This window comes from Vanessa cardui, chromosome 22 (genome assembly GCF_905220365.1).
Source record: "Vanessa cardui chromosome 22, ilVanCard2.1, whole genome shotgun sequence".
NCBI classification, from domain to species: Eukaryota; Metazoa; Arthropoda; class Insecta; order Lepidoptera; family Nymphalidae; genus Vanessa; species Vanessa cardui.
The window spans coordinates 5457842-5473914 of record NC_061144.1 but is presented as its reverse complement, the minus strand read 5'-3'; the positions used below and the strand labels follow the sequence as shown (position 1 = coordinate 5473914).

Below are 16073 nucleotides of genomic sequence, written 5' to 3'. Positions count from 1 at the left end.
TGTGTGATAGAGGTGCAGTAGGTATTTATTAGTTTTTTTTTGGAAAACAGTGGTAGGTTATTGGATGGTAAGTGGTCACCATTGCCATTACTAATCATCAATTCATTATACATTTAATAAACATGGTTTTACCAAAGTTAACATTAATTAGGCTCTAAATAACATCAATCCTGAGAGTGTCTCCTGCAAGATAGCTCAATTCAAGGCGATAATAATAGTACTTTGTTTTATTGTCAAGTCTGCTGACAGGATGTTACTGGCCCATGAAAATTGTGTATAGACTGTCTGCTGATGACGTGTCTGCCCCTACTTTAAAACAATAATTGCAAATTATTAAAAAATAGGCCAGGTAGCTTGCCTCCATATCTCAAAGATAAAAATTAAAATAATGATACATATACTTTCTGTAAAGTTAAAAATATCTCCGAAATATCGAATTGCATAGAGCTATTTATTATGTAAATATTGCGATAAGGATTCGTAGAAAATATTTTATGTTTAGGCCCGGTTTGGATATTTAAGGTAAACCGCAAAGATATAAAATAATATATTTACGTTCGTAGCATTTGCGTTTCGATCACATAGACCGTGATTATATAATTAGATACGTTCCACCACCACATTTTACAGATATTCTACAGCTAAACAACAGTACACAGTATTGTTGTGTTCCGGTTTAAAGGGTGAGTGAGCCAGTGTAACTACAGGCACGAGGGACATAACATCTTAGTTCCCAAGGTTGGTGGCGCATTGACGATGTAAGGAATAGTTAATATTTCTTACAGCGTCATTGTCTATGGGTGATGGCGACCACTTACCGTTAGGTGGCCCATATGCTCGTCCGCCAACCTATTCCATAAAAAAACGTTGATCCGATTCGTGGAAGATTTTCATCCGATGTTGTTCGCCGCCGAACACGAGATGAGTTATAAGACATGACAATACAGTGTTGCTCTCCCGGGTTTGACCTCTTAATCTTCGATTTACATTTTCATGTTTCAGTAACTGATCTATTAGGGATGTCCTAAGCATAGTTTTTAAATAAAATAAATTTTAAATAATGGACTAGTCACACATTATTCTGATCTTAATGTAAGTTATGACACTCTTGTTACGGAAAATCAGAAGTAACGACGGTACCAACACACCCAGACAACATAGAAAACTAATTAACTTTTTCTCCATCGACTCGGCTAGGAATCGAACCCACACACACTACTCGACCACGGAGGTCGTCAAATTGTGGCTATATGAATATGGATTTTTCAGTTAACATACATTTAATGACTCATCTTTTTTAAAAAATACTAGCAATACCCAAAGTTCATTAATTCCTAGTATTTCTATTTGCCGCTTCTTTTAAGCTAGTGCACAATAAAAACTTGTGTTAGAAATTGGGGCGAGAATAACTCAAGGGATCAGCATCGATCCTGGGACTTTTACATCGCTAGGAGCTGACGCTTCGTACAATTTATGGAATACTTATAACTAAATTAATTTAGATCAAATTCCCAATCAATTATATTCGATAATACACATATTAAATTATACAAAGACTTGATGTAATATTACATAATTAATCGTATTAAGTTAAACAATGAGAGCGACGATATAAGTGGATTAAAGTGATTCCTGATTTCTGAGTTCGACGTAATACAATTGACGTTGATAATAATTTGATTACAATGATATCAAATCTAAGAATCACTTGCTATTATAACTTAAATCGTGTATTATAACCTCTTAAACTTGATATGGTTTTATGGAAGCCACTACCTATTCATCATATATTTTACAATCAAACGGGACTTTGGCGAGAAGAGAGATGTTCCAGTTGTTAGAAAGCGTACATCTTATCGGATGATTGCTGGTTCAAACCCAGGCAAGCACCACTGAATATTCATGAGCTTAATTTGTGTTTATAATTCATCTCGTTCTCGGCGTTGTAGGAAAACATCGTGAGGAAACCTGCATGTCCCAAATTTTATAGAAATTCTGCCACATGTGTATTAAAGCAAACTGCATTGGAACAGCGTGGTGGAATATATTCCAAACCTTCTCCTCAAAGGGAGAGGAGACCATTAGCCCAGCAGTGGAAAATTTACAGGCTGTTTTTGTAAATAGGACTTTGCACTAATATTTTTCGGTTTGAAGAAAATTTCTTCAAACGCAATGTTTATTAGTGTCGATGACAGACAGATGATTTATTCTACCAATAAAAAATAAATAAAGTATTTGTTATAAGTTTTGATTTGTTCTCAAAGTGATCAACTGTAAATATACGAGTATACCCCAATAACTCATTTAATCAACGGCTCGGTAGCGTGTTGACTTTGTATTATTTAATTATGTTTAAGGGTACTTAAATTACCAATTAAGGTGTTTTCCATTTGATCGGCTTAATCTATAAATGATAAAGTAAATCTGTATGTTTTTCAGTATGTCGCTTTTTCACTTCCCAACCGCGAAAACATATTTGATGAAATTTGGTATAAAGTAAATTTGAACTCCAAGGAAATGGAAAAGTAACAATGCTTGCTGCATAGGCTACTTTTTTGCGAGAAAAGCCACTAGTAACAAAATTATTCGTTATAAATCTCAAGCCATACAACCATATACAAGTTTGTTATACACAGTGACAGCTACATAATCCGAACACGTGATACAAAATAAATCAACGAAATGCATCCATAATTAATGTTTGCTAATGACATAATTATCAGAGGGAATTTCAGTTACGTACTAATTCAAATATGTAGCTTATCATACAGGTGCATTAAATCCCCATATGAACTAATTTTGAACTCCCATTGTTAAAATTCATTAGGTTATAGTACAACACAACTTACATGTAGCATCGGTAAACTCAATAAAACCGATTACTGCCGATTTATACAACCAATAGAAATAACTCTCTATCGCACCATTCGACGCTATAGATTATCGCGTCATTTCAACCCGAGAAAGCAAGTGTATGTAAATCGACGTGTCAAATTGACGAATATATTAGGTCATATTACAAGTTAATACTTTTGTGTAAAGGTCATATTCACATAAGAAATAAATATTGATAATTTGGGATAGCGTACTTAATTCAGATGTGATCGGTTTTACGAATTTTGCCGATGCTACATCTAAGTTGTGTCGTATGTACATAAGTTCATAAATATTATTGTTCAGGATATGACAGAATATGTCTTTGTTTCTTTGATTTGTAAAAGTGCATAATAAATCCAACGATTTGCTGATTATAACGGCTCATTTACTAACAAATGGCCATTTAATTCTACTTTTCATAACATAGTATTCTAGTTATACTTTAAAGACGTCTTTGTCCTCCGGCGTGTGAAGCAACTTTACGATGATTTAACATTCTAGCACGTGCTATTATAGCCTGTTCGGACACTGCTTAAAGTACACGTACCTTTGTTTCTGTAATAATATGTAAGTTACAAACACTACTTTTTTTGCGATGACATTTTAATAAAACCTACAAAAAAGAATAATTGGAATAAGAAAAAACGTATTTATAATGAAAATATATACTATCTGTAATATGATATAATTCTGTATGTGTCACTGAAATAGATTTCATAGTTTAAATAAACTGTTTTCTTTAATATAAAATCACATCAATTTTTTATGGAAACTTATTACTTGTTATAAATATACACACACATACCAACGCGGGTTAACAACACGCAAACAATGCCACAATTTCGACTAACGAATGAAATGTCTGTTACAAGAAAGAATCTGAAGAATCTGTTACAAGAATTTTAAAATTAATGAATCTGAATAAACAATCATATCTTTGAATAAGGCGATTCCTTACATCTCACTTGTAAAACAATGAAAGCCAATCTGTGATATTATTTATTTGACGCGGACTTAAAATTGCTATAATTATTATTATTATCGCAGCAATTTATTCATACATATCATTTCCAAAATTTCAATGTCGTGTTCTGATTTTAAATTTACTTTTATTTCTTTCATAATTTAACACAATGTACAAGTAAAGCGTAGATAAAAGATGTATTTTTTGTGTTTTAAACAAGCGGACCGGTAAACGGCATCAGTCATTGACCACGTTAGAAAGTTTCTTTACGCCACCAACCTACGTAATCTAGATGCTATGTCTCTTGTTCCTGTAGTTACTCTGGCTTACTCATTCTTTCAACGGGAATACAACTACAGGTAATTATATTTAGCTGTAGAATATCTAATCACTACATATTATAAAATAAAGTCTCCCGCCGAACCTGGTACTTTGAATATGACGTCACTTGAAATATGGCGTCCTTATGATACAAGGTTGTCATTCTAATATTTCTCTTATGAGAAGAGGCTATTGTCCCATCAATAGTGTTAGTAACGCAGTAACTACATTACGTTAATTAAACCACAATCCTGTTTTGAATATTAAAGGTTGTTACGCAACATTTGATATTTGTATGTTTGAAGACGTAACTAATTCTGTATTGAAACAAACATATTTCACAGAGTTACGTATTTGTATATGTACTTAGTTTCAATCGTTGATAAATCTTTCATGGTTTGATTGATTGTCATGCTGTCTCGTTTTTTATATCACTGGAAAAACCGATTATTGTGTGAACACACCGGTGTAGTGTGAGATAATCAAGTGGATGAAATTTCCGGTGCTGATTGCAATAAAGACAGATATTAACCGTTGATTGCGGGTTCATACCCAGGCAAGCAACACTGAATATTCTTGTGCTTAATTTGTGTTTATAATTCATCTCGAGCTCGGCGGAAGGAAAACATCGTGAAGAAACCTGCATGTGTCTAATTTCATAGAAACTCTGCCGCCTGTGTATTCAACAGAGGTGGAATATGTTCCAAAAACTTTCTCCTCAAAGGAAGAGGAGGCCTTAGCCCAGCAGTGGAAAATTTACATGCTTTGATAACACTGTCAAATAGTGGTAAATAATTCATGACCATTTATGATCATTTATGGCATCTGCGTATGTCATGAGTCATAAGTCATAATTTTTAATAAGTCATTGAAATCGGGTAAAATTCCGTATTTCTTTTTGACACAATCGGTAACAATTATTATATAGTCACGAGGAGGGAAGATAAATTAATAACACCTACTTTGCAAAATTAAAACATCCTTTCCGGGGCATGGTACTCGTTGCCTTTTTTTACGCATGGAAAATCTTGGGTAACCGGATTATGCGGGATTCCTATTCATTAAAACCACTGCAATGGTATTCCTCGTCTCGGCATAACGCATCTGGGAAGGGTTACTGCTGGTTCCGTGGAGCTTTCCTTAGGGGGCGATAGAAATCTAAAATAGGAAACAAGAGACCCCCACTACACGCACCGTTGGGTCTAGGGTCACGTGCTATGTTTTTAAAGCTCCGGATGTCAGTGCTATGGCAGGGCCGAGACGAAGCTTTTGTTGTCTTCGCCGCAGCAAGCATCAGTCCTTTTCCATTCCCTTTTATGAAATTTGAATAAAGAATATTTTGATTTTGATACCTACTCTCCTTAACTTCAGTACAAATTGAAAGTAAACGAACGTTTCGGATATTGAAGTACTTCGATTAACAAACACCAATATTTCTGTGTATATATACCCAACTTAAAAGAGATGAGAACAGAAACTGATGGACTACACTATAAACTAGGTAGAAAAAAGTATCCAGTGCAAAAATGTATAAAGAAATATAATTACATAGATTTTTTTTTATATATATAAACAAAAGCTAAATTTTGCATAATAAAAAAAGTTAATATTGTGTTATTGTAAGTAAAAAAATATACAAAAGTTACAAATCGAAACTTACCAAATATTTCTTTTTTCCAGTCGTATTCTGCTGTTCTCTACTCGAGATGGAAATAGTCAAAGAAGTTCATCGAAGTAAAAATAATAGTATTTGGCGTTTGTAACACTTACAAAAACTCAACTCTAGCACAATTTAAATCCTAAAAACCAAAGCCGATGCCAGAACTGCTCTTGACTCTAAATGGCGAGTTCAAAGGTATATTTTATGATTTCCAAGTCCTCTAACTCTAACCGGCTCGTTATCTTCAAATATAAACTTCACTATCTACGTCCGTACCGTTTTTACATCCACCGTGGAACCCTAAAAGAAGATAAAAATCAGTGATAGTTATAACGCAGTCGTAAATCAGAGAGCCAATATTTTGTCGAAATCACTAGCACTAGGGGTGTGAAAATATTTTTGTTGTAATAAAATAAATATAAAAATAAGCTAAAGCAATTTGATCCTAATTACACATATATTAGTGGTACATTTAACTTAATTCTAATTCTGATTTTCACGTCGTTGATAAAAAAACTAAACTAGCAATCCGCCCCTGCTTCGCACGGGTGTAATACTGATACTGAATGTACTACAGAATTTGTTTATTTGCAACATCACATTAGAAACATCTAAAAATATCAATGTTTCTTTCGACCTTCTTGATTTACTCTGTCTATAATCAGTTGCGTAGTTTTAAATATTTAAGCACACATAGGGATAAAGTGATAGAGAAAGCGACTTTGTTTAATACTATGTAATGATGATGATCAATATCATTGAAAGGAACCACACAAAACCTAGTTTAGATGATATATTTTTGCGTATATGACAACCCTGTCGTTTCGGACGTGAAGCGAAAACCGATGTCCTATTACCAACCACGGGTGTGCGTATTTTGAATATACGAACTCCACCGATTCATATGAAATATTAAATTTTCACGAGTAAATTGGATCAAGCAATCTTCCCTACTTTCTATAGCTAATTCAATGTATACAAGATCGATTCAACAGAAAATTAAATCTGAGCTCAAAATCTTTGTTAGTTTCTTATGCATTGAAAAATAAGATTTTTTTTCCTATATACTTAGGTAAGGTAAGAGTATTACAGATTCAAAAACAAAACGTCTTATCAAGTAATATTAATATATAGTATAGTAAGCCTTATTGGATCTGATCGTCAGATGCTAAGCATAAAAATGTTCAACTTTCAGACTAAAATCTATCGCATTCAGGTCAGTGGTTTGGTTGTAAAGGAGCGTTTATAACATTAGCATTGATACAATATATTATATATTCCAGTTTACGATATTTAATAGCACGTTTCGTATAAATAATTTGCGTTAATAATTTCGTAAAAATGCTTTAATAAATATTGATAGCAATTATCATTTCTATCGAATTACAGTTTCGGTAACTTACTCCAAAATGTATATTGCTATTTAAAAACGGAACGATCATTTGAGCTTATATGTATAAACAATTAAATATGATATACGATGTCTTAATTGATAACAAACATAAGGGCAAGTGCGAGATATTATACAAGAATAGAAGAACATGCTGTTCACAATTGTCCTCCAAATGCTCTGTCCAATACTGTACACGCGAGAAATAATTGGACTGTATGTTGTGTGGATGAATAAAGAGGGGAGTTGCAATCAAATACGGGCTCTTAATCTTGAAGACAATATCTTCTTGCGCTCTCTTGGTCTTCGTATACTTTACCCACTTGGTTTAATCATTGGGCTGATAAAATTTATTGGATTTTTCTGTCAAAAATACTCGAAGAGTCCAGTCTGGATTTTAAAAGTGTATGCATATTAAGGTCGTGGAATACATGTAAAGTTTCCAGTGTACTATAGTACATATTTTCTGCGTAGTTGGCTTGGCTAATCTGCTTAAGTATCGATTGAGATTGGTTATAATCACCATAACATATATAAATAAATAACAGGTATATGAGGTGAATAGATGAATTGAGCTAGGTTGGGCAGCGTTCGGACGTCTTCGACGGAGGTTGTGTTGGATACTGCGACTAAATATTACGATTTGAGGAATTTAAACGACATCTGGCTTTAAAACTGGTTTTCGTTATCTCTGACGTCACATCTGGACTATTTGCTTTGTTTATCGGACACTTGTTTTGCTTACGGATTGGTTTTGTTGTTGTGAATTGGTCTTTTTAGATCGTTTATTGTTTCAGTTTTATGTATTTATATTAATATAAATACATATATTGTTTGTTTGGTTGTTTATTTTTTATGTTGTTTGTTCTCGGCGATGGAAGTCGACACCGAATTATCGTCGGATGCCCTAATTCGGCGAAAAAGGCTGTACGAGGGCCTCACTATTTTTAACTCCGATTCCGATACGGAGACGGAGACCAGGATAGCTGCAAAAAGCAAGCCTGCTCTTCGCGGCAAAACCACCAAAAGTCGTGGAAGTGGTCTCGCTCGGGCTAAGGCCGAGCTGAAGGCCAAGGCCAGTGAGGCTGGAGAGGAGGCCTTCGAACGATCGCTTCGCAGTCGAGCGTTTCGAAAGGAACCTCCTCATACTGTTTTGGACTCCGAAGAATCTTCTTTCTCGGATGTCCAAACCAAGGATCCCACAAAAATGGGCGCGGAGGAACTTCGCGCACAGGCTGGTCGTAGCGCAGCCCTCATTTTGGAGGTGGCACAAAAGTCCTCCAACTTAAAGGGAGGGTTTGGCAAGAAGCTGAGGGAGTCGGCGGCTGCACTACAGGCGATCGTAGATGCTTTAGCTTCTCGGACGGAAGCCGAGGAGACTCGAAAGCTCCGTGCCGATAATGGACGCCTGCGCAAAGAGGTGGATAGCCTCAAGGCCGATGTGAAAGCTCACCGCCGTGATTTTGCGGAGATACGGTCCAAGGTCGCTGTGGTAAATGAGGCGTCCACCAGCTCCACACAGGATGCTCGGATGGTGGACAGTATAAAAGCCTCAATTATCTCAACGATAGGAGTTATGCTCAACGCCCGATTTGCCGAATTGGAGGAACGCCTCCCTCCTGCAAAAATACAACGCCCTCCATTGGCTGCGGATAAGAGGCGGGAATCAGCGCAGCAAATCGCTGTGTCCCAAGTGCAGGCAGTCCATTCGGCTCCACCGCTGAATTCCGCACCCCTACATAAACGGGTGTCACCAGCTGCCCCACCGGCACATGTTGCTGGCTGTTCAAGCGCCGTGTCAGAGACAACTCCACCTCAAGTTGTCCAGGGGATGTCCTGGTCCACTGTAGTTAAAAAAGGAAAAAAGGGGAAACAGCCTTCGGCTGGAACGATTGCAACGGAGGCGTACACGGTGCCCAAAGCACCCCAAGCGGTTAAGCCCAAGTTGACTGCTCCTCGTACAGCTGCAGTAGTGGTTACACTGCAGCCGGAAGCGGAGCAGAAAGGCGTAACATATGCCCAGGTCTTGGAGCGAGCTGAGCAAGGCATAAAACTGCAGGAACTCGGGATCAACGGAGGTTTAAAAGTCCGACGTTCCGCGACGGGAGCCAGAGTGCTGGAGCTGCCGAGAGCACAGTCGGACCAGGCAGACAAACTAGCCGACAAGCTCCGCACAGTGTTAGATGGGGTGGCCAGCGTCGTTCACCCCGTAAGAAAGGTGGACATTAAGGTAACGGGGCTAGATGACTCCGTCACCAAAGATAAGATAATCGCCGCAGTCGCTCGCGAGGGGTTAGATGTGGAGAGATTACACGTGGGCCCGGTTACATGGGTATGGTCCGCGTGACATGTCCAGTAGCTGCGGCGAAGAAGCTGTCTGACGCCGGTCGTCTCTTGGTTGGGTGGAGCTCGGCTAGGGTATACGTGCTGGAGCAGCGCCCTCTGCGCTGCTACAAGTGCATGGGTCTTGGCCATACGAGGGTACTGCATCATTCAGTGCGGATCGAGGGAGCCTTTGCTTTCGGTGCGGCGTTAATGGCCACAAATCGGCTGAATGCACCGGGAAGCTGCGCTGCGCGGTGTGCGCAGACGCCGGCAAGCCCAGGGTCAACGGAGATCGGGCGGATCAGGGCTCTAGCCCAGCAAGCCCTGATCGTCCAATGGCAGGAGGATCTGGGGTCACCCACAGCAGGCCTGGCGACAGTGGAAGCGATCCGCCCCCACTTGATTCGCTGGGTTGAAAGGAAGCACGGCGCACTGTCGTACAGAATGACGCAGGTACTTACCGGGCACGGATGCTTCGTTAAGTAAGTACGTACGGACGTAAGTACCTGCACGCGATAGCGCGGCGGGAGGAGACACCCTCCTGCCACGAGTGTGGTGCGCCAGTGGACGCGGCGTACCACACCCTGTACGAGTGTGCTGCGTGGGGGCCCCAGAGGCACATCCTTGCGGCGACTATGGGTGGAGACCTCTCGCTACCGAGCGTTATCAACGCCATGCTCAGTAGCGAGATGTGCTGGTCGCATGGTCGCATGGTGCATGTCGCAGAAGGAAGCCGCGGAGCGGGAGCGGGAAAATAATGCCGCCGCCGACTCGCTCCGCAGAAGACGACCGGGGAGGAGGAAAAGGCGCTACGCGCACCTTCTCGCCCCGCCTCAATAGGTGCCGCAGGGACCCGGGGGGGTCCCAGTACCCCGGGAATTCCCCCTAGGAGTTGGAGGCCCGCATAGGCGGGCCGACCGTCAGGGCGTCACGATAGCATGCGTAAGCGATCCCGTGGCGTCCGCCGAAAGACGGAGAGGGTACCGCTGGTTTTTTAGTGGGTAAACCCGGCCTACTTGGGCGCTCTAGGCGCCCAAGGCTCTGGGGAGTCCCACACACCCCCCCACTTCCCATCACATAGGGGAAGCGCGTAAAGCGTTTTTCCAGCGAGAAAAAAAAAAAAAGGTTGGGCAGCGTTTGGGAAATTACGTCGAATCTTTACATCGTCGATCCCACGCAGCGCCTTAAGACGAAAGTCTTCAACCAGTGCGTCCTACCCGTCATGACATACGGAGCCAAAACATGGACACTCACGGCAAGGCTGGTGTACCAGTTTAAAGTCGCCCAGCGTGCTATGGAAAGCGCTATGCTCGGCGTTTCTCTGCGGGATCCCAACCACCAAAAAGAACCAAAGTCATCGACATAGCCTACCGGATTAGTAAGCTGAAGTGGCAGTGGGCTGGCCATATTTGTCGCAGAACGAATAACCGTTGAGTAAAACGTGTTCTAGAGTGGAGACCGCGTCTCGGCAAGCGTACGACTATGACGACTTACGCAAGACGGCTGGCAGGAGCTGGATGCGAATAGCCCATGAACGATCTCAGTGGCGTGCAATTGGAGAGGCCTATGTCCAGCAGTGGACGTAAATGGGCTGATGGATTGGATTGGAAATAACAGCTTGCAATCATTTAGTGTGCATACTGTAGGATTGCAACGCAAAAGTTCAATACCACGCCAATTTCTTCTGGAGTTTTGGTTCTCAAATTTACGCACATAATTATGTTGATATTCAGGTGGAAATAAATTAACGATTAAATATATGATTAAAGATATGATTGAAAAATGCAACGAACGTCTATTGTTAGGACAAAAGGTTACAAGCTCAATGTCAATTAGCATATGGGCCACCTGATAGTGAGTGGTCACCATCACCCATAGACAAAGACGCTGTAAGAAATATTAACTATTCCTTACATCGTCAATGCTCCACCAACCTTGGAAACTAAGATGCTGTGTCCCTTGTGCCAACAGGCACATAGCATTGGCTCACGCACCCTTCAAACCGAAACACAATATCTGATGAGTGGGTGGTACCTACCCAGACGGGCTTGCACAAAGCCGTATCACCAAGGGCATAATATTAAAATGAGAAAAAATATAAAAGTTGACAACTAATAAACAAATATGGTTGCGTTCTTATAGAAACCAGAATGTCACTTTTACACATGCATACTACCGCTTTCAACTTATATTAGGCTCGTGTGGTGGTTCTTTTATATTCCAAACAAAAAATATTTTTATTTTATTGATGAATTTGTGATGGTTCTCATTTCTATTTTTAGAAAGGAAGGAATATCCAAACTATGCTACACCATTAAAATATGAGATCTATTCTTGTCGTTGAGGTAGTTTTTGCAAAAACATCATAATTGCCTTGTGTTCCTTAAAATAACTAAACAAATCCAAATTATAAAATAATAAATTTATTAACAGCCACTTACACTTACCACTTTAGATTCAACGCTGACAAAAAGCACGTTCTCTTCTTGCTTGCTTTACAGGTATCACAATTTTAGACTGAAATATTTGCTTGGTGATAGGGCTCATTCATTGCGTATTTTACCGCTTATAAACTATTTTTAAGCTAATAGCACTATAGATTAATTCAACACATATTGTCTACAATTTTAAAATTAAATTTCTATTGAATTGGAAACAAGCGAGACAGGTTCTTTTCACATATCAAAACTTATTTGGACAATATCCAAGTAGTTGCAGATTCGATAGAGGATAGTAACATCCTATTGCTTTCTATTGAATGGTCTCTCTAGATGCATGCGGTGGACGTGACCTGTCTACGTTTATGCCACCCTGGTACTTGTGGAGCATTGCTTACGACATATTAGAACAGCATATTTGCAACAAATGTATCAAATTTATTACCGAGCGCAGTAAGTACTAATGTTACTCGACATTAATTGCGAAGCTAAGCAGGTTTCATTCTAGATAAATTTATAACCCTACCTGTTGGTTTATTCACATCTTGTCTTGGATATATTAGTATAACAATTATAGTCACCTGAAATTCAAAACTTAATTCGTAGTCATTAAACACTTGATTTATTGATTTTTTCGATAACTGCGATTTATTGATTTTTTCGTAACTGTATTTCATATGTATACGACGGACCTACTATCGAATCCAGCTCCTTAAGTGGATTTATTTAGCGCAAGAAAGAGTAGCACTCTCTCACGATTTTATTTAACGTAATAAATAGAGATATTTGATATTATTTTAAACTAGCTTTGCTCGCGACCTGGTACGCGTTTGATTTTAACAAAAAAATATTTATTATTGTAGCCTAAGTTACGCCCTATTATATCAGTTATCTGCCAGTGAAAGTCCCGATAAAATCAGTCCAGCGGTTCTAGAGAGACAGACAGACCGACAAAATTAAAAAAAAAATGTTATTTTGGTATATGTACCGTGTGTAACATGTATACATTTAATAAAAAGGGCTTTTTTAATATTACAAACAGACTGTCCAATTTTATTATATGTATAGATTTTATTTCAAACTAGTTACATTTCTTTAAGAACAGAAATCAATTTACCATTTATAAAATTTATTAAGACTAAATTAATGAATAAATCTTATTATTCATTGAAAGTGAAGTATTGTGAAGAACAACATTGTAAATCTGTTTATTTGAAAACAGTAACTATGGGAGTTTCTTGGCGTTACTTCTGCTAGACGCTTCTTTCTAAAACGGTGGTAGTATTTAAGTATAGACGATTCAAAAACGCTTAATTGTGAAGTTTACTTGAGTAAAATTGAATTTGATTTGATTTGAAACGCATTAACGCAACCTCGATGTCGCTGATGTCTAAGTTAGATAGGGGGTTGTAGAAACTATCCACCAGTCTTCTGCGAAGAAGGCTTGCAACACATTCCACCACGCTGTTCTAATGCGGGTTGGTGAAATACAAGTGTGGCAGAATTTCTATGAAATTAGACAGATGCAGGTGTCTATGCAGGTTACGATGTTTCCCTTCACCGCCGAGCACGAGATGAATTATAAACACAAATTAAATATATGAATGTTAAGTGGTGGTTGCCTGGGTTTGAACCCACAATCATCGGTTAAGATGCACGCTAACCACTGGACCATCTCGGCTCAAATTCAAACCAACAACACAAACGTTACGAATCATGTTATTTTTACATTCCATTTGGGATTTCAATCAGCTGTTCCGCAAAATGTTTTGTATTTTCGACGTTTGTAACAGAATGAGTTTCTGAATGTACTATGATATGAGTTTATAAACATTGCATGCTGACAACGCTTAACAATTTCATAGTTCTAAATCAATTTTATTGGCCAATAAACTGAATATATTTTTAGAATTTATTAACATCAAATGCTTAAATATATTCCATCACGCTGTTCCAATGCGGATTCGTGGAATGCACATGTGGCAGAATTTCGATGAAATTTGTCACATGCAGGTTTCCTCACGATGTTTTCCTTCACCGCTGAGCACGAGATGAATTATAAAGACAAATTAAGCACATGAAACAGCGGTGCTTACCTGGGTTTGAACCCGCAATCATCGGTTTAGATGCACGCGTTCTAACCACTGGGCCATCTCAACTTCCTTCGGAATATGATCCAAACCTTCTCCTCAAAGGGAGAGGAGGCCTTTAGCCCAGCAGTGGAAATTTACAGGCTGTTGTTGTTGTTTGTTGTTGTTGCTTAAATATATACTATGATAATTGAACTAAATTGTTACTATATAAATTTTCTAGATTTATCTTATAAACGTATCTTAATTCTTCTAAAAATCGCGTTATATACGTTAGGTTTGACACATACGTTTACTTGATGTTCTTCCCGGACAAGCAATGATAATATTAAGAAAATATCTAATAATTTTTTAGCCATTTTTTGTAGAAGCGATATAGGGTAACTTTCAGTAATTGGCCACTCAAATCTTCATTCCATTCCAAACATTTTATTATACGCACCTCTGAAGATGTTTACTGATTCACGTAGTTATCTAGCTATCATCTTTGATTATTTTATTTTCAGTATAGATACTGACAGTATTATCGGTAAATTTTCGACACTCGGCAGATATGTCTCAAAATTATTGACTGCGAATTTAAAAAAATTATAAATTAATAAAAATTTAATAACTAGCATAGGTGGCTAGTTATTAAATTAAATGTGGCTAGTTCCTGTCATGACATACGGAGCCAAAACGTGGACACTCACGGCAAGGCTGGTCCACCAGTTTAAAGTCGCTCAGCGTGCTATGAAAAGGGCTATGCTCGACGTTTCTCTGCGGGATCGCATCAGAAATGAGGCGATCCGCCAGAGAATCAAAGTCATCGACATAGCCCACCGGATTAGTAAGCTGAAGTGGCAGTGGGCTGGCCATATTTGTCGCAGAACCGATAACCGTTGGGGGAAACGTGTTCTAGAGTGGAGACCGTGTCGCGGCAAACGTAGTGTAGGACGTCCTCGAGCACGGTGGAGCGACGATTTACGCAAGGTGGCTGGTAGAAGCTGGATGCGAGTAGCCGAAGATCGATCACAGTGGTGTGCTATTGGAGAGGCCTATGTCCAGTAGTGGACGGAAATGGGCTGATGGATTGGATTGGAATGGTGGCTAGTTACTAAAATCAATAGAATTCGTTATGTAGGTTCTAAATAAAATACTTTCAACACGGACTTTCTCATCCACAAATTTTCATTGCCTGACATGACAAGTCAGGCAATCTTGTTTACACCTATAAAGATGTATCACCTCGATTGTCACCCATATTAAATATTATTTGAAAGTGTTTAGTGATAAGTCGATGCTGTAACTTTTACAAAACAAAAAAAAAATCTTATGCCTTTGTTAAGGGGCATAAAACCTATGTTATGATTAAAGTATTCGAAATTGCATACTTTTTATTGTACTCCACCCAAATGCAACACACATTTTGCAACCTGGAGACATAGCAGCATTTCGCCAAATTAATTTGGGTTGGAAAAAATGTCAAGTATTTCTTTAAAGCGATTCAAATTTGAGAAAAAGCTAATTTAAAAATGTAAAGGATTTATTGACTTTGCGGAGTCGGAAAATTGGCGTTATAGGCCTATCCTTACTTCTCGTGCACATAAAATGATTACAATCGAATTACAAAGACAATTGGGAGCCCAAGACTTCTCATTTTTATCTAAGATAATCCTAAAATACTCAAAATAGGTATTATTCACCAATTCTGATATAGCTTTTCAATCGTTACACACATCTTCTCCGCATATATAGCAAAAATGATCTGGATTGATTTAATAAACGTCTCCTTGAACTACTCATTACGCAAAAACTTCAGATACCAATCTGAACACAGTAAAATACACCTGTTATCGATTAATATAGGTATATGTTTAAACGATAAAAAATAAAAACAAAGTAACTCGAGTTGCTCAAAAAATTTTGAGTGTAGATTTGATTACCATAAAATTCGTGGCAACAGACAAAAAGTTAAATTTTGTAAACTAGTGTTATCACTGATTTTGTCAGTGATCAATATTAGTGG

The 16073-nt window shown here is 38.5% G+C and overlaps 1 protein-coding gene across 1 annotated transcript; it reads left to right on the top strand.

Annotated features, from left to right (window-relative positions):
* Positions 1-8086: 8086 nt before the first annotated feature.
* Positions 8087-9559, top strand: LOC124539197. The gene has a single exon (XM_047116495.1). The coding sequence runs from the start codon at positions 8087-8089 to the stop codon at positions 9557-9559; it is 1473 nt and encodes a 490-aa protein (XP_046972451.1).
* Positions 9560-16073: the final 6514 nt, after the last annotated feature.